Source organism: Astyanax mexicanus, chromosome 15, assembly GCF_023375975.1.
Source record: "Astyanax mexicanus isolate ESR-SI-001 chromosome 15, AstMex3_surface, whole genome shotgun sequence".
NCBI lineage: Eukaryota > Metazoa > Chordata > Actinopteri > Characiformes > Acestrorhamphidae > Astyanax > Astyanax mexicanus.
The window spans coordinates 12,507,069-12,534,778 of NC_064422.1; the positions used below are offsets into that span (position 1 = coordinate 12,507,069).

The 27,710-nt window shown below is 36.3% G+C and overlaps 2 protein-coding genes across 2 annotated transcripts; one reads left to right on the forward strand and one right to left on the reverse strand.

The window, feature by feature from the left end:
- Nucleotides 1–1,028: 1,028 nt before the first annotated feature.
- On the reverse strand, nucleotides 1,029–21,766 carry glrx3 (glutaredoxin 3). The gene is made up of 11 exons (XM_022669102.2): nucleotides 21,639–21,766; nucleotides 19,162–19,270; nucleotides 17,346–17,420; nucleotides 14,830–15,031; nucleotides 8,645–8,817; nucleotides 6,747–6,808; nucleotides 5,921–5,978; nucleotides 4,097–4,149; nucleotides 3,798–3,837; nucleotides 2,766–2,858; nucleotides 1,029–1,298 (listed from the first exon to the last, which is right to left on the reverse strand). The coding sequence occupies exons 1-11, from the start codon at nucleotides 21,701–21,703 to the stop codon at nucleotides 1,248–1,250; spliced, it is 981 nt and encodes a 326-aa protein (XP_022524823.2). The 5' UTR covers nucleotides 21,704–21,766; the 3' UTR covers nucleotides 1,029–1,247.
- A 916-nt stretch (nucleotides 21,767–22,682) lies between these two features.
- si:ch211-221j21.3 (uncharacterized) lies at nucleotides 22,683–27,507 on the forward strand. The gene is made up of 4 exons (XM_022669101.2): nucleotides 22,683–23,113; nucleotides 24,774–24,935; nucleotides 26,325–26,387; nucleotides 26,983–27,507. The coding sequence occupies exons 1-4, from the start codon at nucleotides 23,033–23,035 to the stop codon at nucleotides 27,013–27,015; spliced, it is 339 nt and encodes a 112-aa protein (XP_022524822.1). The 5' UTR covers nucleotides 22,683–23,032; the 3' UTR covers nucleotides 27,016–27,507.
- Nucleotides 27,508–27,710: the final 203 nt, after the last annotated feature.

Consider the following 27,710-nt stretch of genomic DNA (forward strand, 5'->3'; position numbering starts at 1 on the left):
CTGTAAGCTTCAATCATCAACAATAAAAGAAATAAACGCTTAAAATAGATCACCCTGTGTATATATGTATATTTGAACTAAATTACCGAAATAAAGTATTGGTACCAGTAAGTTCAACAATATACAAATATTTTGAGATGAACATTTCTATATTAAATATTTCTGGAAGTATCTCCACGTCTGCATCTGTCTCTTGTTTGTACCGTTGGCTTGTAATTCAGAGCAGGTTGGTGTCCCTGTGATGGTTAGATGATGAAGTTTAACTTATATAGCACCTTTCTAGAAACCCAAGGACGCTTTAGAATTTACATGTTGTTTTTTTTTTATATACACAAGCACATTACACATCAACACTCATCCACACACCGGTGAGAAGCGGCAGCCAATAGCGCACAGCGTACTCTCAACCAGAAACAACCGTCCAGCTGGAGGAGGACTGCACTACAGCAATTACCCAGGACAGAGTGTCAATCCATTTCTGGGCACAGTCATAAATACATTTACTCACACTTTTACACACATACAAACTTACATACATATCACACACTTTACACATACACACCAGATCAATTTAGAGTGTTACATTTTTTGGGCAATTTAGAGTATTCAATTTACCAGACCAATTTTAAGTATTAAATTTTCTTATATTTTTTTTACAATTTTACAATTTACTCCTTATCTATCTCCAATTTACCTGATCTCCATGTTTTTGGACTGTGGGAGGAAACCGGAGTCTCAGGAGGAAACCCACGCAGAGACAGGGAGAACATGGAAACTCCACCCAGATACTTGAACTTAAACCCAAGACCCCAGCGCTAGGAAGCCAACATTCTAACCGCTAATCCACCGTGCCGCCAATGGTACGGGATGGGATGGTATAAGTTTTGCTGTTTGTTATGAGGTTTATATCAAGTCATATCTGAGTTATAAAACCTAGAACGTCAGCATGTAGCTGCAGAAGCACAACCAAACCCAAACACATACCACTCTGATAAGAGACTGCTTAAAGAAAAAATACAATGTATGGATTATTATCTCTGTGGCAATGTCTTTATTGGACTTATTTTTCACATATAGCCAGATCATGGACAATTATACAGCAGTTCCGGTACTAGCTGATCTCCAAAAAGAAATTAACTGGCTGGAATATGACGGCTGTGTCCCCCTTGTGACCTCTTGGACGTGTCTCCGATGTCCTCAGCAGCAGCAGCAGAGACTTCAGCGTATCTTTGTTCCCGTCTCCTCTCTCAGTTTTCTCCTCTGAGCACTGACTCCAGCTCACCATTCTCCTTCAGCTCCTGATGAAGCACAAACAGCTCTGTTAAACAGTGAACCTGCATATATTTATTTATATATATCTGACTCCAACATATCTTTAAATCTGTCAGTTTTACAGCATATCGTAAAATCCTTACCCTCTTATTCTTATAAAGAGTAAGAGAGGGCAGGCCTGAAGGTGTTGGTGTTTTATATGTGAGGTTTTACTGCCCTCTAATGGGTAAAAGCTGCTGCTACAAGCAGGGATTCATGGTAGAAAATATGAGACCATTGGAGAAAAACTTTGGAAAATGGAAATACTTAGGTAAAATCTGCACTGCAATTTCTAAAAGGCACGTAGCATTTTCAAATAATGTATTGATGTTTTTTTTTTTTTTTTTTTTTTTAAATGATGCCTGTCCACTGCCACTTTTCTTCAACGCATGTCACCATGCAGACGTAGACAATCATAAATTTAAGATTTTTAATTTGTAATAAATCTCACTGTAATCTATAGTTCTATAAATCCTATAAATTCATTAATTTTCAGCTTCTTCTGTGGTTAAAAGGTGACTGTTCAGTGTGTGTGAGGCTTGTATGTGTGTGAAGTCGCAGCCTACTGTTCCCTGATTCATTTGAGTAAAGTTGAGCTCTGCAGAACTTTTTTGCCGGAGGGCGGGGCTTCGTTCAACGCAACGCAACTCAGCATGAACAGCGGCATGAGGTGACTCTCTCCATTGAATTTTATCGATTTTATCTTTTGAAATTTATTAGATTATATTTTTGTTAGTATTTTTTCCATTCTTTTACAGAATACTTTGACTTATTTGACTTTTGTTTCGCTTAAAACACTAAAATCTGGTGCCTTAACCCTTTCAGACCCTGCGTTCATTACAATAGGCATCACGTATTTAACTTATTTTTAAATGTTATACTATAACACTATTTGATCAGTAGCTTGGTCCCATACACTGTACTGGAAAAACAGTACAACTAGAACTATTGTGGCAACATAAGAGCTAATTTTTTACTAATTTAATGTGATTTAGAACACTTTTTTTTTATATAAAAACAAAAAATAATGCACACAGGCTTTCAATGCAATGGATAAAAAAATCAATATTTTAGTTATTTAGGATTTAATTGCTATACAAATTTTATAGTGGAATATTAGAATCTTCTTTTCTGGTCATTACAGACAGAAAACACCATTCATTTTCCATTCTTTTTTCCATCACTGGACATAATTCAGGTCTGAAAGGGTTAAGTATGAAAAATAACCTGAAAATAGACCGTTCACTGATAGGGCGCCTTACAGTCCAAAAAATACGGTAAAAGTTACTGGGGGAAAAATAAATCAATTACATTCAAATATTATTTATACACTAAAATATGTATAAGCCGAGTAAGTAACTAACTGTGATGTTTCCTATTTGACCCCAGTTATCTCTGGTTATATATGTATTTAAGTGTGGAAGAATATAATTGGATAATAATAAGATGATCACCTTAATAATATCCAGGCCTCCAATCAGCTCTCCTTTTACATACAGCTGTGGGTATGTGGGCCAGTTGGAATATGCCTTAAGGCCCTGCCTAACCTGAGGAAGGAATAAAAGTCTTATTAAAGCAACACAAAAAAAACGAACTTGTAATGAATTACAAGTACAAAACGCAAATACAGCACATATAGTTATAGATACATTAAAAATCAGTTTATAATTAAAAAAAAATGAATTATAATAATCTAAATAAAAGATTTCCAAGTCAAAGATAAAACATTTATTTAATATTTCAAGCAATGTTAATTCTTTGTTTCCATCTTTTACAGTCTCAAAAAATGAAGGATTAAAAATCCACTTTTACTTCATATTCCGCTTTTTTTTACAGACTGTGAGGTGTATAATTTCAGCATCTGGTGGTAAATAATTTAATATTTTCTTCCCTATTTGAGGGAAATGTTCACAAAGCCACTGGCTGTAACACAAGTTCACAGTATTTAACAGTTGGTAGGGTATTCTTTTCATCTTTTCATGAACTTCTCCATCCTTTTTTGCTCATCTTCACTCATTTTAACAAACTTAAGCTACGTGTTTATACTTTACACATTTTAAAAACTTGTTTTTTATACAACAGTGAATAAGAAAATGGACATCATTGGACACATTGGGACCCCACATGCATTTGCTTGTATAATCTTTAGTTTTTGATACCTTAAAATAATTTATTTGAGTGTGTAACACCTTGATGTGCTTCACGCACTGTTTAAAAAGTTTAAGAACTGAAAATATTTTAACTTTTGGGGATAAGTTCTTGAATTTTCATTCAATTTCATTCAACTGTGAAAAAATTCACAGTAACAGAAACTCTCATATAGTGACATTTTTATTTTATTTTTTTGCATGCCACTGTGTATAAAGTGCTGTTCCTACAGACAACTCAACAGGGAACTCTATAGGGAACTCTACAGGAAGAGTGTGTGTGTGAAGGCATTTGAAAGAGACTAAACTTCAGCAAAGAGACTGAACTTGGTGTTTTACCTCCTCGTCCTGAAGAATATCAAAGGTGTCGTATTCAACCCTGCAAAAAAAAAAAAAAAAAAAAAAAAAAAAAAAATATATATATATATATATATATATATATATATATATATATATATATATATATATATATATATATATATATATATATATATATATATTAAAGAAATTATATAGTTTAGAATAAAAAGCAAACAAGCTGACTATAACAAAAAACACATAACTCTACGTTAATTAACTAATTGACCAAATAAAATAATTTCTATAACTGATCAAGACCAACATGTAAAAGTCTTTACCCTGCGTTGTTCATTATTTCAAGTATCTGCCGGCTGAATCCACATTTGGCGACCTAAATCCATAAACACACATTAGGGAAGGTAGAAGAACAACCTGTTTGCAGAGGAGTAGAACGAGTGCAATCAGAGGAAGCAGGGATTTAGTCTCCCTGTAGACGCTCTCCTCACTCTCCCAGTCTGTTGGAAGCTCAAAAGCAGCTCGGCGCTGCAGATTTTCACAGCCAGACGTTGCTAACTCTTCAGACCACAGGCTGCTACCGAACCAGCCTTTCATTTAGCACCGTAGCACCACTCCTGTCTGCAGAGTCTACACTTTAGAACTGTCTCCACCGCGAAAAGAAAAGAAGAAGCAAGATCCTTATCAACAAGAAGAAAAGAGAGAGAGAGAGAGAGAGCAAAAGCAAGAAAGGAAGCGAGCACAAGCGAGGCAAGAGACAGTAGGAGGTAGTAAGAGAAAGTGAGCATGCGAAAGAGAGAGAGAGAGAGAATCTCAGGAGAACAGGTTTAAAACTACTCCAAAGAACTGCTTTCATGTGTGAGCTGCAGAAATCAATAGTGATATGAAGAGAGAGGTGAGGGGTCTTTCTCCTCCATTAAGGATGGAGAACTCCGGCTCTCTCTTTTCACTCTTACAGGCTCACCACATCGATTTCCTGTACGGCCCGGTTTCTGCACAGCTCCACTAAATGTATGTTAATGTCCTTCTTTCTCTGCTGCTGCTTTAAGTTACATTTCAGTGGAGAGAGAGAGGGAGAGAGAGAGAGAAAGAGAAAGAGAGAGTGAGAAAGAGAGAGAGGAACTAGAGAGAGAGAGGAACTAGGGAGAGCACTACCTTAGAACTCTGCAAGGTGGTTCTGTATTAAGTATTCTTTTTAGGGATGCAACGATACACTCGGTGCACGATTCGATTCCAGTCATTGATACTGAGCTCACGTTTAGATTTTATCACAATATATTTTTCAAAGGGGCACTAAACCCCCCAATTCTTGCTGACTCCACCCTCAGCTCAAATTTGAAAAAGGCTATATTAAAAAAAAAAATGGCAGGGGTAGTTTGGAAGGAGCACTGGATGATGTATGGGTTTAGGGGTAGGTATTGGTATGTGGATCAACCTTGTTCGTCCAAAATCTGACACACTAATTATGTCTATGAGGCCCGATATCTATATCAGATTGGATCTGACCCATCTCTAGACGAAAGGCCAAAACACAGACAAAAAATGCAGTATATTGTGAAGCTTATTGCAACCAAAGGAACACAAATACAGTCAATTTCAGTCACGAATAAATGAAAAACATTTTACTGATGCAGGAGGACTGTATGTGTGTTATATAAACCATATCGAGTCAAAATTATGATGCAATGTGAAACTGTGTTAATTTTCAACAAAAATATAGTATACTGGAAATGTAAGCTTACTGAAAATAAACGGAAGCGCTTAGCTCACCTAAATAAACAGATTTCAGTAGAGAAATCTGTGTAGATTTACATCCAACACTCATTTGACTTTGAAAGAGAACAAATCTTTAAGAATTACAGTTTTATTTATTTAGGCACTTTCCTCATTAGAAGGAAAATATGGTGACACCCTTATTCTTTACTAGTGTAACATGCCTTATAATCTGGTTGCGCTTTATGTATAAAAATAGACCAGAAAATAGACGTTCATTGATAGTACGCCCGCATACCAATACCAATACCATACCATATACCAGTCCGCAGCTTGTGCAGAACCATAAACCAGCAGAGCTGATAGTGGGAAAAAAGAAAATAGAAGGAGAGAATAAAAGAAAACCAATGTGTTTCAGGTCACTTTTGACTCACCTCTTTATTTCCTTTCATGAAGAGCATGATGGGACATTTATTTACGAGAGCCTTCAACCTGTTAAAAGAGCATATTCACATTTAAATTTACGGCACTTATCTGATGCTCTTATCCAGAGTTTCTTATAAGGCTATTCCTAATACCTATTATTTAACATTATTCCTATTATTGGGTCAGTGTAGTGTTAGGAGTCTTGCCCAAGGACTCCGATTGGCGTACAGCATAGACTGTATATAAGTATGGACTGGATGCCCCCATTCACTCTCATTACGGCGTTTTGAAACCAAAAGATGGCCGAAATGGAAGCTGCCATCTTGCGGCAGAGGTGGGAGGCGAGGCTGTGTAACTGCCCAAACCCCGCCCACATGTCTAAGGCCTCTCCCACCCAGGGCGCGCACAGGGCCCGCACAGCCAGCTCGTCAATCACCACATTGCCACACCCCTTTAAATATCACAAGATAACTCCTATAAAACGCATTAACTGTGTATATAAAGAAGAAAAAATGAATTGAAATAGGTGGGGTTAAAAGTTGTACTGGAGCCTGAAGCCACCAGAGGGCGTAAGAGACATAGCAGCTTTATTTTTCAACCCCTGTTGTTCTATTCGTACTTATTATATACAGTCTATGGTGTAGAGCAGCATTCAGTCACCCAGGACGGGAACTGAACCACAGTCTCCCACATGATTATTTAGCTTATAAGCAGGCGATGATGTTATCAATGTTATCAATCCAGACAGTCTATGTCATAAGTTCTATATGATGTATGGTGTCTGTCTGTCTGTCTGTCTGTCTGTGAGAGTGTGTGTGTGTGTGTGTGTGTTACCTATGCTCCAGTGTGACTGTCTTTGGGAAGGTATTCTCAATCTCGCCAGATTCTACCAGCTCCTACAGTAGATACAGAAGAAGATACAGAAACACTGTGAAACTGAAGTTCAGACTCACACACTTTTATTACAGTCAAGCTTACTGAACTACCCCCCCCCCCCCCCCCGCACACACACATACACACACACACAAACACACATACAGAGAGAGCTAAGCGGCACCCTGCTGAGTTGCTTTTCCATGCTGTGCAGGTGAACAGACTCTGTTAATGAGGGAGGGGTACAGAAAGCTCCTGCAGGAGCCGGGAGACAGAAAGCAGGAATAACGAGCGTTTCTGTTGTTGGCTAATCTATATCTCCTCTCTCAGCAGGAGGGCTGTGCTTGCTTTAAGCAGAACCAGCTCGAAGGGACCGCAGGAGCACCGCACTGAAGCTAAAATCAACAAGCAGAGAGAAGAACAAGAACAAGAACGAGAACACACACAGTCTCAGCCCATCCACGAGCGCACTGCTTTCTCTGTGCATCATCAGTGCTTCAGCATCTTCACAGGAAAGGACTTTTATTCTGAATTTTCTGAATGTGATGTAAGAAATGGGGAGGGATCAAAGCTGCAGGTACTTCTAGAAGTGGAGAGTGGAGAACTGTCTCAAACTTTTTCACCAGGCTTAGGATATGGAATAAGAGTATCTATCCTTCAACAGACACTACTGTATGGCTAATATTATAAATAACTCAAAATTTATTTACAGTATTTCACACAATTCAAAATCTCTGAAATGAATGATGAATTCTACCAGTCTACCAGATATTACGCAGCAGTAAAGCCACTCCACTGAAGTACAGCGTTATAAGGGTAAGTTTTCAGTGAAGTTTCTCCAGCACTAAGGCTGGAGCAGCATTAACATTAGCATTAGCCGCTAACTGTAGCGTTAGCTCTTCTGCCGATCAGAGGTGAGTATACCGGACTGTAGTCTGCTTTTTACCATGCTACATGGAACGAACTGCTAGTGGCATTTACTAGCGATAAGCACTGCTGATAACGGCTAGCACTGCTGTGAACCACGCTAAAATACTGGAAATCTTACTACTAAAAAACACTCTTTTTCTGGACAGAAATCTTTGTAGATTGTTTAATATGTAATTTAGTAGAGTTTTAATAAATGCTCTTTAACCAAGCAAAACATGTTTTATCTGATTACTTGTTTAATCGTAGGAGTTGCTAAAAGTTGAACTCTTGGGTAAAATGGACTTTTGGTGTAGTAAAACATGATAAAGAGTACTTACCGTTGTTAAATAGCTCACCTCCGCTCTTTTGCAGCTTTCTGAGATCCAGTAATTTTGTGCTTTTTGCCCAGCATTAAAAACAGTGTTTTTTAATAAGCTTCTTGTGCACTTCTTAAGTTTTAAATGCCTCGTTTTAAATGCAAGAGCTCTCCAGATTCTAATAATGAGGTTTGAAGCTACTTTGAGCCTGAATAACAGTGGAAAAAACGATTTATCCGGCCAAACTATGCCCAGAAGTGGCCATTGTAAAGAGTGCTGGGGAAAAGTACAAAAATGCTGGATCTCAGCAGGATCTGAAGCTTAGGTGACCAAGGTTGGTACTCTTTATCATGTTTTTCTACAAAAAAGGTCCATTTTACACCAGAGTTCTCCTTTAAATATCCAACAGCTGCAGCCCTATATTAGTTTGAGTATGTGTAAAACATTATTTTATTGTATAATCATGGATTAATTAATAAAACAGGGTCTTTTACAACTAAAGATCCTGAGCCAGTCAATTCTGTAAGATATGTTGATTGTTGTGCTGTATTTATTTAGTGGTGGTACATGACCATAAGGTACTTTAGTAGACTGAATAACCACAGGAACAGCAGACCAGCTCTCATCTCTCACCTTGACAATGTCCAGCCCCCCAACCAGCTCTCCATTAACGTACACCTGAGGGTAGGTGGGCCAGTTGGAGTAGGTCTTTAGCCCCTGTCGCACCTCCTCATCAGACAGGATATCGAAACTGCTGTACTGGATGCTGCGGTCCTTTAGAATCTGCACGATCTGTCTGCTGAAGCCTTTAAAACAAACACAAAAACAACAGAACTATTATTATACATTTGTAACAGTTCACATGCAAGTGTGAACATGCAAAGGACTTGATATTTGAATTCTTTCAAAAGTGTTTTTTTTACAGCAATAACAGATTAGATACATTAATTACTCAGTAGTCTCAATAAATCAAAAGAGTTGACAGTTACTATTAAATTGAATACTTTGTAGAACATTTTAAGATACACAAAAACTTTATAGTTTATACTGAGCCCAATTATGGCATAGTGTACGTTACTGGCCATATATATATATATATATATATATATATATATATATATATATATATATATATATATATATATATATATGTATATACGTATATATACATATATATACGTATATATATATATATATATATATATACGTATATACGTATATATATATATATATATATATATATATATATATATATATATATATATACGTATATATATAACTAACATATAAACTCTTAACTCTCTTTCTTCCTTGACTTATCCTAACTTTCAGTGCTGCTGTTCTCCTGTCCTTTGTTTGTCAGCTACTGATCATAGAGCCAATATGGCTTGAGAATTTCCATAGGCATTCCATCTGCCTAGCCTCTTTACTGTATCAAAGAGTCATATCTTCAGTGTTCTTCCATGAAAAGATGATTTCAAGTATTTACAACAATGTGAGATACTGAACTTGTTTTTGGGATATTTTTCTATTTAATTTACAATATATAAATGTATTCAACATCAGATTAAATTAGATTTCAGTTTTTGATTAAAAATCACAGGAAAAGTAAGTACTTCAAGTAAAAAGATCAGATAAGTTTGACTGATTTGAAATTTGATACTTGCTATGTACAGGTCAACTATATTAAGGAACAGCGCATTTCATTTTATACTATTCATTTCACACTCTCAAAAAAAAAAAAATTGTCTAAAAGTATGCAAGTTATTTTGAGGTCAAAGCAAATTTTACATTGCAAATTTCACTACTTCACCCTGTATCACATCTTTAGTGTTGTCCCATGAAAAGATGATAAAATATTTACAGAAATGTGAGATACTGAACCTGTTTGGGATTTCTTTTTTTACATGACCACAACAAAATTTACATTTGTATTAAACATCAGATTTAGCCTACATTTCACATATCCGTGCATCCCTAAACATTTTACTTAAATAATCAGTCAAGATTTTGTAGTTTTTGATTAAAGATCACAGGAAAAGAAAGTACTACAAATAAAAAGACTAAAAAAAAAATCAAAAACTCTTACACTTCACAATATTTGATTATATTGAATAATCCAGTCATGAGCTTTTTTTTTATTCTTCTCATCCTACAAAATATCAGTGAAGGTTCACAGCACTGGGGTTAAGAAGATGCAGCAGGAGAGAGAAGCAAAAGCAAGGAAGATAGGATGCATAAGCAGAAAGAAAGAATTAAAAGAAAGAGAGCAAAGCATGTGAGAGAGAAAGTGAGGGAAAAAGAGAGAGAGAAAGAGAGATGTGTGTGAGAAGGTGATGTGCTGGGTTGGTGTAACCCCCTGCAGTAAAATACCCATTCTGATTTTTCCCCGCTCACGTGGGAATTCATTATAAAACAGCTGGAGGCGGCTCACTAATGCTCATGCAGTTGGCACTATATTAACTTGTTTCTATTAGAGCGGGCGAACACGCGGTCCAGCTGCCTTCTCTGGCTCCGGGCGAGCTCCACCAGACACGCTGGATTGATTGCTGAGGTCTTTCCCCCACTTTTATTCCTCCCTGTAGGGACAGCCCAGCGCTCGCTCGGCCCGACTCTGCTCCGGGAGCCGAGCAACATAAAAGTCTCACTTTCTTCCCTGCGAGGAGAGCCGGCTGTGGCTTAGTATGCAAACAGAGGGGGAGAGAGAGAGAGAGAGAGAGTATTTATATAGATGTGTCTGACATGGAAGCAGGTAACCTTTTAATTTGATAAGATGGGGAGGCGCATTTCATGTGTGTTTTTTTTATTGAGAGCTTTGTGAGTTAGCTGAGCTCGTCTGTGAGCTCTCATACGGCGAAGACGAGTGTGTATCTGAGTGTATCTGTGTGTGTGTGTGTGTTAAATCTGCCTAAAAAAAAAAAAGCTTAAGCGCTACGAATTAACAGTCTCAACAGGAGCAACTCGCGGTCGCCGAGAAATCTCGCCGTTTTGGAGCGCGGCCAGGCGAGTGGGAACTTCAATCACTCACAACATTAAAAATTCCTCCGACTCCGACCCACCTACTGACACCTGGTCCGTCTTTAAATAACACGCCTCGGCTCAGCAACAGGTTCTGGCTTGGATGTCACAAATGAATAAATGCAGCAGATCCTTTTTATATAAAACAGGGCTAGAGGAACTGGCAGCACATGAAAGAGCCAGCCTGCCTACGAGAGCGCGGCCGCGGGACCCGCGAGCCCCGGCCTTCTGTGATAAAGCTCAGAGAGAACGAGACCGTGCACAACAGAACCTGTACTTTCTTCACTTGACTTCTCCTTCCCTGGTCCACATGCTAATTCTTCAAATCTGCCTCAGTCCAACATGAAATATGTATAGGCTGAACTCTTATCAGATCAGATCTATCAGATCTATAAGGGAAAGGCTAACCTAAACATGTCTGAACAAGAAACTCTGAACTATGCAAAAACACAGCATGCAAAAAAACAAATAAATAAGTATGCATGCATGCAAGAGTATGCATGTAAAGTTACGCAGGGCTTTAAAAAATTAACAATGAACGTAAACTTGCGGGAGGAGGTCATGATAAACATTGGAAAATGAATCGTATACATAGAGTGTGGGTAGCTGAGCTTATGCTGACTTGTGTATGTGGGTGCATGAGTGTGTGTGTTCACACTGTGTCTATATTTGTTTGACATATTTTCCTTATATTTATAAATGTAGAAAATGAGAAATGACTGAAATAACAAATAAGATGTAGAGCTTGGAGCTTGTAGGTGGAATAACCCTGAAGGTTTTTAATCACAGTTTTTTTTTCATGCATCTTGGCATCATGTTCTCCTCCACCAGAATAACACACTGCTTTTGGATAACTTTATGCTACTTTACTCCTTGCGCAAAAATTCATTCAAGCAGGTCAGTTTGGTTTGATGGCTTCTGATCATCCATCTTCCTCTTGATTATATTGCAGAGGTTTTTAATTTGGTAAAATCAAAGAAAATCATCATTTTTATATGGTCTCTTATTTTAACTGATCTGATCTCAAATGGTTCCTTGCAGAAAAACGTGGGGGTGGTAGCATCATAATGTTGGTCTGTTTTGCTGGTAGAGCACTGTTGCCCTTCAGAGCGTAAACGGCACCATGAAGAAGGGGATTCGTTAAGAAATACTGATTTCTTAATATATTATGAATATGATAAAGAAATAATAAATCTTAAAATATGGATGCAAACTGATTAGATTTATTATTGAATTTCAGAAGAAAAAAAAAAATAAGCATAAAAATAACACTGAAGATCCTCCACTACTTTAATGTAAAACTGAAAAGTTAGGGCTGTTGGGTGTACATTCTATTAAATAAATAAATCGTGTTAAAAACCCCAGTCTATATTCTATATATTTCCAAACATGTCTTTGAAGGGGCAACTCCAGAGACAACTCGCTGTCCAATACTTCAGCACATTAAACATTCACAAGACTTCAAAACCCGCTCACTTCCAAACTCTGCATATTTTTGCAGGTCTCCAAAGAGCACCTGCAAACTTGCAAACCGTACTGCTGCGCTTAAATGGAAGCAGTTGGGAGACTGGATTTATTTATTTTTAGTTCTTTAAATAAAGAAAACATGTATTTTTATTTTCTCAACCTGTTTGTAAAATTAATTTATTGTTAACAAATGACTACAATTTATTTATGATTGTGCCAATACAATTCAGCATCGCCAGCAAAAGAACATACGGGCTCTCATTCTAATTTCATCAGGTTATTTTTGTAATTAAATTTAAGAATTTCCAGTTGGTGCCTGTATGTTTTACTGTGTTTTAATCTGTACAACCAAAGGGGGGGGGGTAATGTTCTTCAGGTTTTCTGGCTTTCAATATAATTCAGACAGTTAATTAAGTCTCAGATTTTGACATTTCGTTGTAGTCCTATCTTTTAACTTTTATTTTCCGAAAAAGACACCCAAAAAAAGATTAGGTGGTCTTTATTTCACTGCTTATCTAATTTATTTATTAGCTATATATTTGTTTGTATTTTATGGACTATAACGCACACAGTAATCATTTTTTCTCAAAAAAGTAAGTGCACCTTACAATCCGGTGCGCCTTCTGCTAACTCCAGCTAGCACTGCTGGAACAGCATTAGCATTAGCCGCTTGTGGTTAGCTACTAATGCTAATGATCCAGCTTCAGTGGAAATCTGTAAATCCAAGCTTACTGTAAATAAAAAGAAGTGCTTTACTCACCCAAATAAACAGTTTTCGGGAGAAAAATCTGTGAAAAAAATCTGTTTGACTTTTTTTTTTTTACTTTACTTTAGTTAAGGTTTACAGACTTTGCCACCCAGTGTGGTGTGACCTGCTGAATTAGATAGAAAACATGGAAACACCCCTGTTCTTTACTAGACAATTATTAATAGTGCCCTTATAATTCAGTGTGCCTTATTGTGCGAAAAATACGGTAATAATCCAATAAAAGCTGTAATTCCACAAGTGATTTAAGGATTTCAAGAAGAATTTCTGTTGAAATAAAAACTGGACACACACACAAACCTCCCACGTATGAAAGCACACTAACCTCAGAGAGCTCGGGGCTAAAGAGCTGTTACACATCAATACACAGATTAGCACCCTGTAGTGCCGGGTCCACCTCACACACAGGCCTGGTCTCTGAGCTCCGCCCCCTCCTCTTCTCCTGCTCTTATTCAATTCAGCCTTTACTGTAGAACTGAATCACTTTATCAGCTACAATATCACTCCTTCACTCTTCCTTAGCATTACACACTATTATTTACACTACAAAGGTTAACATATAGCTAAGGCTGTTATAATATATTTATTGCAGTAAAAGGCGAGCTTAAAATGCTTTAATTGTCCCAAAAAAGGTATTAAGGGGCAGTAAAGCCACTCTGAACACTGAAGTACAGAGTTATTCAGGAGTTTCAGTTCAGTTCTCCAGCAGTATTAGCATTAGCCGCTAACCGTGCTTTCCAATCGGCTGTTCAGAGGTGAGTATTATCGGCCTGTGGTCTACTTTTAACCCCCGGCTAGCACTACAGGAGCAGCATTAGCATTACCAGCTAAGCGCTAGCTAAAACTAAAATGCGTATTTTAAGTCAATGAAAGTCTATAATGATTTAGTCTTCTGATGCACCGACTTGGACACATCATTAGTGGTGTATTTAAATCTTATGAAGTTATTATGAAAAATATATATTTTTACAGCACAGATGGGTTATGGAGTCACACAATAATGCAAAAAAAAATTACATCTCTAAAGGATTTGCTATTTTTTTAGTGTTCTAAGTAGTTTTTATTAATGTTTTAAATACATATCCTACTTTATATCTTACAATTATGTCAATGTAGAAGACACTATACTTAATAACATTTTAAAAGTTATTTTCAAGTTATTTTGTGTGCACATTTATACATGTAATTACCTGGGGAACGAAATTTGCACCAATTTGGCAGAATATGTCACTTATTTTTTATTAAAACCTGAAATAAGTTAGTCTTGTAGCTATTATTCTAAAAATATTAATATATTTATTTATCAATACAGCACATACCCCAATTAAACACAGCTGTGGAGCTGTGATAAAAACAAACAAGCAAAAAGAACTAGTTTGAAGGTCTTTTGCCTGGGTGTACGTAAACTTTTGGCCTTAACCGTACACTCAAACCCTCAAACACAGAAACACACAAACTCACGCCCAAGTACACACACTCCTTCTTTCTACCTGAGCCCTCCTGTGGATTTGCAGTGTGTGTGTGTAAGTGTGTGTGTGTGTATAAGTGTGTGTGTGTGTGTGTTTACCGCAGCGTGGCTCCTGGGGCGATCCCTTCATGAACAGCATGCAGGGCGCAGCGTTGATGAGTTTCTTCAGTCTCTTGTTAAGCTCCTCTTTAGGGACATCTCCAACCCCGGCAGGCCCACCCCCACTGGACGCCAGCCGCTGCACCTTATTGGTCAGCTCAGGGGCATGCGCGCCATCCAGCCTGTCAATCTTCTCGCCACCCTAAGGCGCGTCCAGAAATAAATAAATAAGTAAAGAGCAGCACTCCACAAACTCGAGAAACGGGGAGGGGTGGGGGGGTGGAGGTGTTGGAGAGGGGGGGACAGACTACACCATTAATTTTTCAGAGTGCTAGCCTGTTTGTTAGTTTTGATTGTTTTGAGGGGAAACAGAAAGAAGGAGGGGAGGAGGAAGAGAGAGAGAGAGGGCGATGGATAGAGTAAAGGAGAGAGAGGCCCCCAGGCTCCTCTGTCTCTTTGGCATGTTAAGCCGTGTGAGTGAAAGGCTAGTTGAGCAGAGTGGTGATGTATTGGTGGTGTGGTGGGGGTCTGGAGGGGGGGGGGGGGGTTAACCTCTGATTATTTCTCAGTTGATTGATCCTGACATCGTGTTGGTCTTTACCTCTAAAAGCTCGATCGTTAAACCCATTCAGGACTATACGGGCTTCACTCCCAGCCTTTTCATAACGGCACCACAGAGACTTTATCAATCTGTAATATCACTTCATTCACAAACTCCAAACTTCAATAAATATCAAATTTTATATCAGCCCATTTATGTTAAAAATTTGATCCCTTTTAATTAGAGTTCTGCATTGATATGCAGATTAAAAATGTTTATATTTGCCAGTAAAAATATGTTCTATCCAAAATACAACTGGTGCCAAACTCTGAGACTGAGGTTGAGTCTGACCTAAATCAATTATCAAATGATGATTCTGAATTGATTCACCCTTAACAGTAACTGTTACATTTTATGTTTTGAGTAACAGGACTGAAAGTAGTAACAGGAATGAGTTTTTAAGCATTGAATTTGCAAAAACATGAAAAATAGCTAAATGGCGGCTAATATGCTAATAGCATGAGGACACTGAGCACGTTCTAGTGATTTTTCCAAAAAAATTTTTTTTTAAATAAACCAATAAGATCTAAGAATTAATTTGGGTAAAAGGACTGAGTGTTGAGATTGAGCTCCTCAGCCATCGTTACAATCAAATCAAAAATACAGAAAAACTAATGAGGGAACTTAATTTTGGTCTTCCCATGATGCCAGCTGATGTCACTTCCTGTTGTAGAATGTCCCAGATGTTTCAGATTCAGGGGTAGTGTGTTACGGTAACAGGACTGAGTCAAACCAAGGAACACAGCTAAAATGTGTATTTTTAACTAAAATATTATGAATTTATTATGAAAAAAAACAAAACATTTTTAAAGCATAGATGGTATTAAAACAACGGTTATTAAAACACTTTTGAAACAACAGTATCCAAACTTAATTGTTTCATAACAAAATAAATAAGTACTAAATAGCCAAATACTGGTCAATTATTTCCATTTATTTAGGCATCTTTTCCTAAATCAACAAACTAAAAAACGTCTATAAAATTAAATATCAGGAAAAAATACCTTGACAAAATTCTCTACACTCTACACAGAGGCAACTCAGTTATATATATATAAAAAAAGTATATATATATATATATATATATATATATATATATATATATATATATATATATATATATATATATATATATATATACACATATATTTAAATATATATACATATATATATATGTAAAATAAAAAAATGTTCCAGCTCACTCATCCAGTCATTCACCATCAAACACAACAGATTTGATTATTTATTCACTAAATATCAGCACATTACACATTTAAACATATACTAGGAATTAAAAAAGGCATTTATCGTCCATGTTCAGCTGTTTCTATCAGTTTAAAGTGATAAAAAATCTAGAACAAAGCAAAGATGGAGTTTGTGGCAGAAATTATCGACTAATAGAGGATAAATCGACTAATAGAAAAAAATATATATAATGGACAGATTAGCTGACTACATAAATAATCATTAGTTGAAGCCCTGCTATTTACCAATTTAATTTTAAGTTAACAATGTAACTATGGAAACATTCTGAAAACTTTAAAATCCATACCTACTATATATGCTAGCTCATGATAATGCTACGCTAAAGAAAACACAGTAAAGAAGCACAACTTAACAGTACTGACAGCACCATTCAGTAATATTATAAATGATTATAATGATTTAGTCAGCATTCTTCTACTTTTTTTAAGGAAAAAAAACATTCAGGACAACATCCAAAATAATAATAATAATAATAATAATAATAATAATAATAATAATAATAATAATAATAATAATAATAATAATAATAATGTGGAATATTTTGCTGACAGTTTTGCTAACAATGATTTATTATAGTTTATGATTTATTATGGTTTGGGAAGCATTTATGAAGATAAGCCTGAAGAGCTCCATAAGAGTGAAATCATACCTTGAAAAAGAGGAACGTAGGAACTGAGCTGATCTCATATTTCTCAGACACCTCAGGGACTGCTTCAGCCTCCAGCTGTGAAAAAGAGAGAGAGAGAGAGAGAGAGAGAGAGATGGAGTGAATGAATGAGAAGAGATCCTTGAAACACTACTGACCTGCTAGATTTCCAGTCATATTTAGCCACCAGATATTGAAATCCATAAATCACTGACCCAGGTTATGTCGTGACTGCTGCAGTTAGCCTCCGCCTCAGGCTAATACTGCGGTTCAGGCTTCTGACAAGAACAATGAGCTGAAGGATCATAGCTGACAAGTCCTGGCTAGGGACTACCTGGGCAAATTAGGACATAAATAGGGACACTACACCAAAACAGTGCTGTGTGGTCCCACTGCAAGCATCTACGTGTACTGCATTCCAACACAGGTCAATAGAATTTACAAAAAAAAAAAAAAGGCCTGTGCATGGGTTACACACTGTGGTGCTGGTTGTGGTGGTGGTTGAATTTTGTTTAAGGTCATCAGGGCTCCGGACTAACACCGTCCCACCGTCCCGAGGTCAAAAACTACACACAGGACAAGATTAAAGCTCTTTTAGAATGCTTTGGGGACAGAGAATTTGCGTAAAATGAATCCTGGTATAAACAGTTTTTTTTTTTGAGGAGAAATATGATTGAATATGATTTTCCTTCTGCTTAGCACAGTGTCTGTTTACTGATAAAGTCCCGCCTTTGGTGGAAACCCAGCGAAAGCCATGTCAGTCAACTTGGGATCTTCAAAAGTGGCTCAACCCACCATACCTAAGGGCTCATGTAAGAGAGTCAACCAGGCTTTTATGCATTGTGTCTGAACAGTAAAGTCACACATTACCTTCAAATGCAGACTAATGACCTATCTATTCACAGTTCTAGGTACCTATACCGAATTTATTCAGCATTATCTAGTTTGAGGTATATTTTAACTCTTTTGTCTCTACAAACTAAAGCTAAGGATTATTATTAATTTTCAGCATAAACAACAAAGCACTTTTGTAAGTCACCCTGAATAAGGGTGTCTGCCAAATGTCTTAAATAGTAAATGTACAGATACAGTACAAATGTACTAAACCATGTTTTTGTACATATGTGCAAATAAAGTGACTTTTCAAAAAAAATATTTCTGGAAAAATGTATAAAAGGTTATTTAAATATAACAGAAGGTTAAAGCTACACAAAGTCAATTAATTCACAATGACCCAAGTAATAAATTTGACGTGTGGATAAAACAAACTGTACTGTACTGTTCTCTCATTGGAACAAAGGTAATATTGACCTCTGACTGATGGATGAGGAGATTGCCCTCTAGTGGTCTTGGGGACACAAGGCAGGCAAGGTCACACACAGCCTCAGGCAACTCTGCAGCTGGAGCTGTAAAGTCTCTGTGGTCCACTAACTATTACAGAGGTTGCGTAGAATGTGGAGGGTGTGGGTCTGGAACAGTGTGTATATGTATGTGTATGTGTGTGTATACACCTGTGTGAGAATTTGTGATGTTAGTTAAAAACAAGATGTATTAAATAATATTGACTCATTTTGATGTAGTGCTGGGCGATTATGGCCTAAAAAAATAAGATTTTTGATTATAATTGATTCAGATATCCTCAAAACTGTTTTACTGACTCTGATTCCAACAGAAACAAAGTTCCTCTTACTAAATAGAGATAATGGTGGAGTTTGCCACTGATAAAGCACTGATAAATTACATTAACAGTCAGTTAAGCAATCTCTTTTATATTCAAAGTAATTAATTCAGCTTAAATTACATATACTCAATAACCCACCATGACAAACATGGTCTGTTTGTGCTCCTTGGCTAACTCCTTCATCACATCGTTCATCTGAGAGCATTGTGGAGCCCATGGTGCGTGGAAATGGACAACTGTGAGAGACCTGGGAGAAAAGAAGAAAAAAAAAAAAAAAAACATTGAGACAATCCTAAATTTAAATTATTATTCATGATCCTGAAAACTGAAGTAAGGGGTTTAGTACTGATGTGTTAAATAACCACCATAAGCAACACTTTCACAATCATGCGTTAGTTATGTCACCGCAAGTGTTCTGTTCTGGTGACCAAATAATAAAATATCTATAAGCAGTATAGTTAAAACTTAAGATAATTTCTAAAATTGCTGGAGGAGGGCACTGTATCAATATATTATTGTATGAATTTTTAATGGATGCACAGATTTTTTCTGACTAGACGGCAAAAAAGGAATTTCAAGGAATTTTGTTTGTGGTTTTAACCAAAATTTTCATTTCAGTGCATCCCTAGTCTTTTCATTTTTATTAAATCTAATGTCAGCTGGGTCTAGACCCATAATATCAATGTAGTTAAGTAAGTAAAGTTTGTAAAATAATGGAAAACACAGTAGTGCATATGATATATGGTATAGGATTCCCATGACCCAGACCAAGAACCACCAAACCACTGGCCCTACTGGGTCTCTGGAAAGTGACAACTCATACTCTGTGTGCTGATCAGCAATATGTATATGCTTGCAATGATTTTATTATTTTCACATAATAAACAAATCATGGAATTTTATATAACTCTGTTATCTTGGTTAGAGGACCTTACTAAAGTTCAGTTGTTGTGTTCTATACCTGGAAGCCCGGGGTGTGGAAATGGGACTGGGGAATGGCTGTGGGCACGCACAGATTATTACAGATAATATAATCCTTAATAGTTCTTTAATGCATTGTATTTAATGCATTAAAAGTGTGTAGAGAACTGCTCATTGGTTTCTTCTGAAGTCAAATGTATCAACAGGGAGTTTGCACCATTTTACTGCTTCCATTCCATCACTGCAGACAACCCAGGCCTACTGTTCACACTTTATTATTTACACCCCTTGCTGATACTTGGCACTGACCTCAAGACCAAGTGTGTCGATTCCAATAGAGATTCTCCACTAAAGACTGAGGCTGTATAAAAGACTGTTTATCCAGCTATTTAGATATTTAAATAGATAAAAGATAAAAAGATAGACAGATAATCAGTAGCCCAATCACAATACAGAGAGAGCAGCTGTGATGTGTAACGATCATCAATCCAAAACTGTACTACAAACACACTGATATATATATACACCAGCCACTGACAGATTATGGATTATCCACCAACCCCAGATGTTTGAACATCACTATGTGTTCTTGAAGTTTATTGGCTGTTTGCAAAGGAAATATATGATTATTGTCTAAATCAAACACAGCTCTGAAAAAAGAAATAATAGCTTCTTTGATTTTATCAAATTGACAATCTCTGGAATATAATCAAGAGGAAGACGGATGATCACAAGCCTTCAAATCAAACTGAACTGCCTGATTTTTGCACCAGGCGTGGCATAATGTTATGCAGGGTTATTCCACCAAATATTGATTTCTGAACTCTTTAGCTTTAGCTTTAACTTTAGGAATATGAACTCTGCATTTTTGTTGCATTATTTTGAGATCTGACAGCTCTGCATGTTTTTTTTTTTTTTTTTTTTTGAGGCATTTCTCATTTTCTGCAAATAAATGCTCTAAATGACAATATTTTTTTTGGAATTTGGGAGAAATGTTGTTCATAGTTGTTTATAGAATAAAACGACAATGTTCATTTTACTTAAGCACATATATATAAACAGCAAAATCAGAAATTATTAGGACACTGAAGTGTTTTCTTAGTTTTTGTTTCCAGAGTTATATGTATATGTATGTATGTATATATATATATATATATATATATATATATATATATATATATATATATCTTCCAAAGCTTCACTTTCAGTTTTCCTTTTGCTGGTTCTTTCTAATTACCTGCAGAACAGCTCCAGCTGCATTTTTAATGTATTTATCCTGTCAGATAGTTTAGATGAGACCATAGAATTTATAGACCAACGATTCTTACCATTACATTCGTTTTAAAACTCCTTTTTTCATGACTGTTATGCTCTTAAAACCCCTCAGTTAAACTACTACACCCGTACATTAACTGTATTCAGTAATACATCATTAATAGTAAAGGATTATAAGAGTATACATAATTAAATATTGAAGCTATCACAGCTAAGCTCACATGCTGCTGCTGCTGCAGCTGTTTTGAACGGAGCTAAATGCTAAAGGCTAACGGCTAACTTCACTTTAGCTCCGTTACCGTCTACCGTTTCGCTCTCAGACCGGGTTATTTATGCTATTTACCCACTGGTTAAGCGGTTGAACGTGTTCCGCGCTGTGTCCGGGCTGAATTTAACCCGCAGGGAGGTATTTTATTTACCTGCCGGCATTTTTTAGCAGCTCCTCAAACTGCTTCGGCGTCGCTGCGTCCGTCAGGTTCGCCATGATCACAGACAAAAGTATCCGCTCATCGATTCCCAGTGTTTTCCTTCCGTGAAGGCATTACTAATCAAACCGCGGATTGTGTGCAGTGTCGAGAGTTAAATCGTTTATGTAAAAAAAAAACAAATAAGAGAGCACTTCAGTTTCTGAATCAGTTTCTCTGATTTTGCTATTTATAGGTTTATGTTTCAGTAAAATCAACATTGTTGTTTTATTCTATAAACTACAGAACTACAGACAACATTTAAAATGACTGAAATAACAACTAAAAGATGCCGCTCATTCGGACCTCAAATAATGCAAAAACATAATTAAGTGGTCTCTTATTATATTTTTTTCAGAGCTGTATATATATTCAGAGGAAATAAGTAAAAATAATATATATTTAAATAAATATATGAGGTACTACATAATAAATGTAATAATATAATTTAAATAACAAATAACAAATACTGAGATTACATTTATTTTGCTATTTACTATTTATTTAAGCCGTTGGTGTGTGCAAAAGTGTTGCAAGGTTAATTGATATTTAAATATACTACCAGTCAAAAGATTTAGAACAGTAATACGCTATTGTTCATTAGTCCAGTAGCAGTGCTGCATGACCGAGATAAACTGTTTTATTTATTTATTTATTTTTTCTCATCTTTGCAATGACTTTATTACTGTTCTTTTATAGTGTATTAATGTTTCATCACTGTAATCAGTAAATTATATTTTGTTCTATATTATTATTATATATTTTTTTATTCTATTGTATCTATTCTATTCTATTTATTTACTGATTCTAATTATATAATTATATATTTATATAAGTAAAAATAAAACACCGGCAAGTGACTTTAAAGCTGATAGGTCGCGTTTTCGCGCTAAAAGTCATTGCAGCCAATAAAAAAAAATCATTTGTGATAGGCCCGCCTTCGAGGGCATATGCTTACACCCTATTGGTTAACACAGCCGTCTGTCTTATGATACGTGCAGACCAGGAAAAATTGAACAGGGGGAAGTAACTGTTACACACAGCAGAGGAAAGCGTAGGTTGGAGGCGGGACACGTTGTTTTTATGTTTTTAGTGATTATTTAAAGTGTTTATGTAATTATATGCTTTGCCTTTTTAAATAAAGCTATAGAGGGAATAGGTGAACGTTAAGAGCTTTAATTCATGTAATTAGCTGGATTAGTGGTCTGACACGTTGTTTTACCGGGGTTTTCTTTATGTTTGCTCGTTTTTCGGGTCTGTATTAGAGGATATTGGAAGTTTTTACCTCTTTTTATAGTTCATGGACTAGTTTAGGATAGATAAAGGAATAAAGATCCCCCTTCATCATCATGTCTATGGATTATATGAGTGCACTACTGCAGAACAAGAGAGGCCGAGAAGGAGATCCAGAAGATTGGGGCTTCAATCCGGTAAATAACATCTATTTTAATCCATTATTCACGTTTAAAAGCATTGCAGATATCATTAACCTGTAATGCACTTAAAGGTCATTTATTCTGGTTCATTTCCCCCCTCTGCTCACATAACTAACCTAGCTCCTGCACTGCCCTTCATGGTAGTGTGGCCCTCTGACAAAGCTATTATTAGCAGAAATAAATTATAGGGGTTATGCTGGTTAATGCCACACAGTACACTCAGCTTTTAGAGGTCATCTGATGAAGATTATATGGTTATTTGATGAAAAACACAAGGGTATCTCCTCTGTCTATATTTGACAGATAAATAAATCTCTCCTAAATAAGTTGAAGAAAGGTTTTTTCCACACTTGGCTTGGCTGCAATTATTTTTCCCAGGTTTAGAAGTAGTTAGGTTTGAGTGTTAACTGTGGACCACTACCTCACTCTGCCTTATTTCTTGTTATATCTCTCAAAACAGACCGCTTGAGTTTCTGAATCAGTTTCTCTGATTTTGCTATTTATAGGTTTATGTTTGAGTAAAATTAACATTGTTGTTTTATTCTATAAACTACAGACAACATTTCTTCCAAATTCCAAATACAAAAATATAGTAATTTAAAGCATTTATTTTAGCAGAAATGGAGAAATGGCTGAAACAACAAAAAGGTGCAGAGCTTTCAGTCCTCAAATAATGCAAAGAAAAAACAAGTTCATATTCATAAAGTATTAAGAGTTCAGAAATCAATATTTGGTGGAATAACCCTGTTTGTTAATCACAGTTTTCATGTATCTTGGCATCATTTTCTCCTACTCCAGACTTACAAACTGCTTTTAGATAACTTTATGCTGATTTACTCCTGGTGAAAAAAAAATCAAGCAGTTCAGTTTGGTGGTTTGATGACTTGTGATCATCCATCTTCCTCTTGATTATATTCCACAATCAAAGAAACTCATCATTTTTAAGTGGTCTCTTACTTTTTTACAGAGCTGCATATTATTGCAGATCTTTTAAGAAAATGTGTTAAAATATTGTTAGCTATTTTTTTTTACATATTGCCTAGCTTTACTTGGAATAGAATAGAATATAATGAAAGGTAATTTATTCTGGTTAATTTTCCCATGCTCAGATAACTAGCTATTATATGACAAAACACTGAATTACAAAAGAAATATTTAAAGAATACACTACTGCAACACATTTTTTGTATTATTATTATTTTTTTTTTTGCATCCAATATGATATGGCACACCCCTAACAGAGATATAAAAAAAAAAAAAATACAAGAATTGTATCAGATTTCTAACAGAAGTCAATGATCCAGAATGATCAGTCATGATACTGATAATAATGCACTCCAAATATCTCCATATATCCAGGATTAAAGTAGAATAAATGATACTGGACAGATATAATCTGTCTCTAGTAGATATATAATGGGGGAAAAAGTAGAACCCTGATGTGATAATTAGGAATTGGTGAAATGGCACCATGTTTCAGGGTATAATATCAATAATCACCATATTAAAAAATGTTGGCAATATTATTGCATACGATGTCACACCCGTAGGAAATGCTGGTTCATGCCCCACAGTGCACTCTGCTTTTAGAGGTCATCTGATGAAGATATATGATAAAAAACACAAGGTTGTCTCCTCTGTCTGTATTTGTCAGACTAAAAGAGTGTGCAATGGACTGGAAAGCTGTGTCCAGGCTGAATATGGAGCCCTGACCGAGAGCCCAATGGACACATGGGAGATCCAGCAGGTCAGCCATCTGAAGGACACCACCACCACCACCATCATCAACAACAACAACAACCACCACCACCATAAGGTAGGGTTCTTGACCTTGGCTTATTTCCTTACTGCCTGTTTTCACTGGTCAGAGTGCACTCGAGCAATTATGAGTCACGGGCTCAAAGTGCACTCAGAGGATAAGAGTTGCATATGGTAAGAAATAAAGAAAGAAATAATCTGGTCATAGCTCAGAGAAATCAACTTTTTTATTTTTCAAATATACACAGCAAAATTAAATATTATAAAATAGATTGCCCTGAAAAAGCATTGTAAAAAGACCTGCTATTATCAGTTTATAGTTACTACTTAATGTCTAATAGAGGTTCAACAATGCATCACAATGGAAAAGAAACACAATGTGCATCACAAGAACAGATAATTCCACGCTCTGTCACTATGCAATCATGCAGTTGCATTGTCTGAACACCAAAGGACAGAATTCTGCTAGTGCAGGCCAGTGGGAGAACCAGTGGGCATAAGCAAAGAGTTTAGGACGTGTTAATCATTTTATACTGAAGCCAATCACACAACCGCTTTTGATGTCAGTCACTTATTTTAAGCCAATCAACAGCCATTTTTTGTTCAACGAAATATTATTTTAAGCAGTGTGTAAACTTTTTCTTTTTTTTTTTTTTTTTGTACTTTTTGGCCAGCCAATGTATGTCAGTCATCTTTAACCAGGAACACAAAACTAACAAAACAAAATAACATGGTTTTACTGCTCTGAGAAATACATTCTGAATAAATGAAATGTGATGCAACCTTATATAAGCAACATGTTTATTTAGTTTATGTTTATAAATAATTGGTCATAAGATAAATAGAATTTTCTGGCAATAATTTAACAGTTAAGCATTTCTGAGTGGAGAAGAATATGGAAAAAATATAGTGTTTAATGGTACCCTTCTGCTGGAACGACCATCCCTGCTAGGCCTTATAATATATTCATTCTAAAAACTGGGGCGTTGGGTTGCTTTTCGCAGGAGTTTTTCTTCTGGCCACGTCATGCGTCTTTACGTACTTACAGTACGTCACACGTACAGCCTCTAAAAGAGGATCCGGTTCAGTTTTAATGAACGTGAGCGGCTGGTGGAGCAATGGAGACTTCAGAAGAGGAAACTCAGAGCTTAGTAGCTCATTCACTCATAGTAAAACCAAAGAAACGAAGGAGTGAAGTTTCTGACTGAGCTCTCTCTCTCTCTCTCTGTCTGAACACAACCTGGAATCGGATTCATTCATCCGCTCTGAAAAGGAGACCGCATCACACCCACCCAGTTTAAAATGATTCTTCTGCATATTCAGTGCAATTACCCGTTCTCACCAGAGAGGCGCTAAATCTCCTAAATCACAAAACTTACAGACATAAGTTTTAACTAGTAGAATGATCATATTTTAATAGATTTATTTCTTTATTTATTTTAAACAGGTGCTGGAAGCTCAGAATGGCGGCGGTCCGCAGTGCTGCCCCCGATGCCTGGCAGGAGAACCGGTGAGATATATATTAATATATTAAGATAAATATTAACATATATCGTAAACAGTCTGTCTTCTCTCCTCTCACCTTGTTTATAAAGCCAGAGGCTGCAGTTCTGCATAGCAATGTTATGATGTTACAGTCTGGTTATGGTAACTATGTGTATGCACACACACACACACACACACACACATATATATATATATATATATATATATATATATATATATATTATACACACACACGTATAAACAGAGCAAACTTAACTTTATTTGGTTACTGTATTCTCTCAGCGAGTGCATCCCTGCACCCCACAGCATTATCGACCGCATCGGGATTGCCTTTGGAAATGTCTCACTTTTATCCGATCGATACGACGCTACGTCCGCGATGATAAAGAAACGTACATTCCGAACATTTTACCTGCAGGCGGGGGCAGCTCACGGCCAATCTCAGCGCAGGGGTCTTTAGACGCACCTTTAGACGCCGAAGTCAGCATATATGAATATCAATTTGCGAAGGGTTAATGAACATTATGTGCGGGATGACACCGCGGCTGCGGAAAGGTGACCTGTGTCACATCAATGTTTTCTCCCTGTGTGTCTCCCAGGGCCATATAAATCATATCATGCAGAGGTATTGATCAGGAGGTCAGCTCTGCGGGTCCTGCAAAGGATGAGTAAGGAAGGAGACTGGAGGGAACGGGCCACACTGTGAGAAGAAAAAGAAGGAGGAAGAGAAACAGGAGGAGGAGTAGTAGCCTGCACTTTGTCCAGCTCATATCACAGCAGCACACGTTGTGCCTTGTTTATCCGTTTATCACGAGTACTGTATCACCCTGCTGCACTGTCGCCTGTAGTTAATATTATATTAGCATCAAATCACTGCTGAGTTAATGAAAGGGCTGAATGACCACTGGACATTAGTACTGCTTTAATATTCCTGCATGATGATTTAGGGTGACGCCTAATTTAAAGGAACACAAATTAGGGTTTTATTAAGATGCGTTAAGTTCAGTTCTTTTGTTCAGTAAGGTCTAAATTAGACATTTCAGTATAGAATTTTAAGGATGTTGTAAAAGGATATAAGACACTATGAACTAGAGCTGGGCGATATTGTAAAAATAATAATAAATAATAAATAAATAAATAAATAATAATAAATAAAAAAATATATAATATCTCGATATATATATATATATATATATATATATATATATATATATATATATATATATATATATATATATATAATCAATAAATATATAAGCCACTCTCATTTATGATCGATTAAAAATTTCTACATTTTTATATTAAGCGCAGTGTAAACATAATGTCC

Excerpts from the sequence above, each read along its gene's own strand:
- glrx3 (XM_022669102.2), bottom strand. The coding sequence starts at position 21,703 with ATGGCGAACCTGACGGACGCAGCGACGCCGAAGCAGTTTGAGGAGCTG. Across the intron at positions 6,809-8,644 it reads GGGGGCTGGACATTGTCAAG|GAGCTGGTAGAATCTGGCGA; the intron begins GTGAGAGATGAG and ends TATCTACTGTAG. Across the intron at positions 2,859-3,797 it reads ATATTCTTCAGGACGAGGAG|GTTAGGCAGGGCCTTAAGGC; the intron begins GTAAAACACCAA and ends TTCCTTCCTCAG.
- si:ch211-221j21.3 (XM_022669101.2), top strand. The coding sequence starts at position 23,033 with ATGTCTATGGATTATATGAGTGCACTACTGCAGAACAAGAGAGGCCGA. Across the intron at positions 23,114-24,773 it reads AAGATTGGGGCTTCAATCCG|ACTAAAAGAGTGTGCAATGG; the intron begins GTAAATAACATC and ends TGTATTTGTCAG. Across the intron at positions 26,388-26,982 it reads GATGCCTGGCAGGAGAACCG|GGCCATATAAATCATATCAT; the intron begins GTGAGATATATA and ends TGTGTCTCCCAG.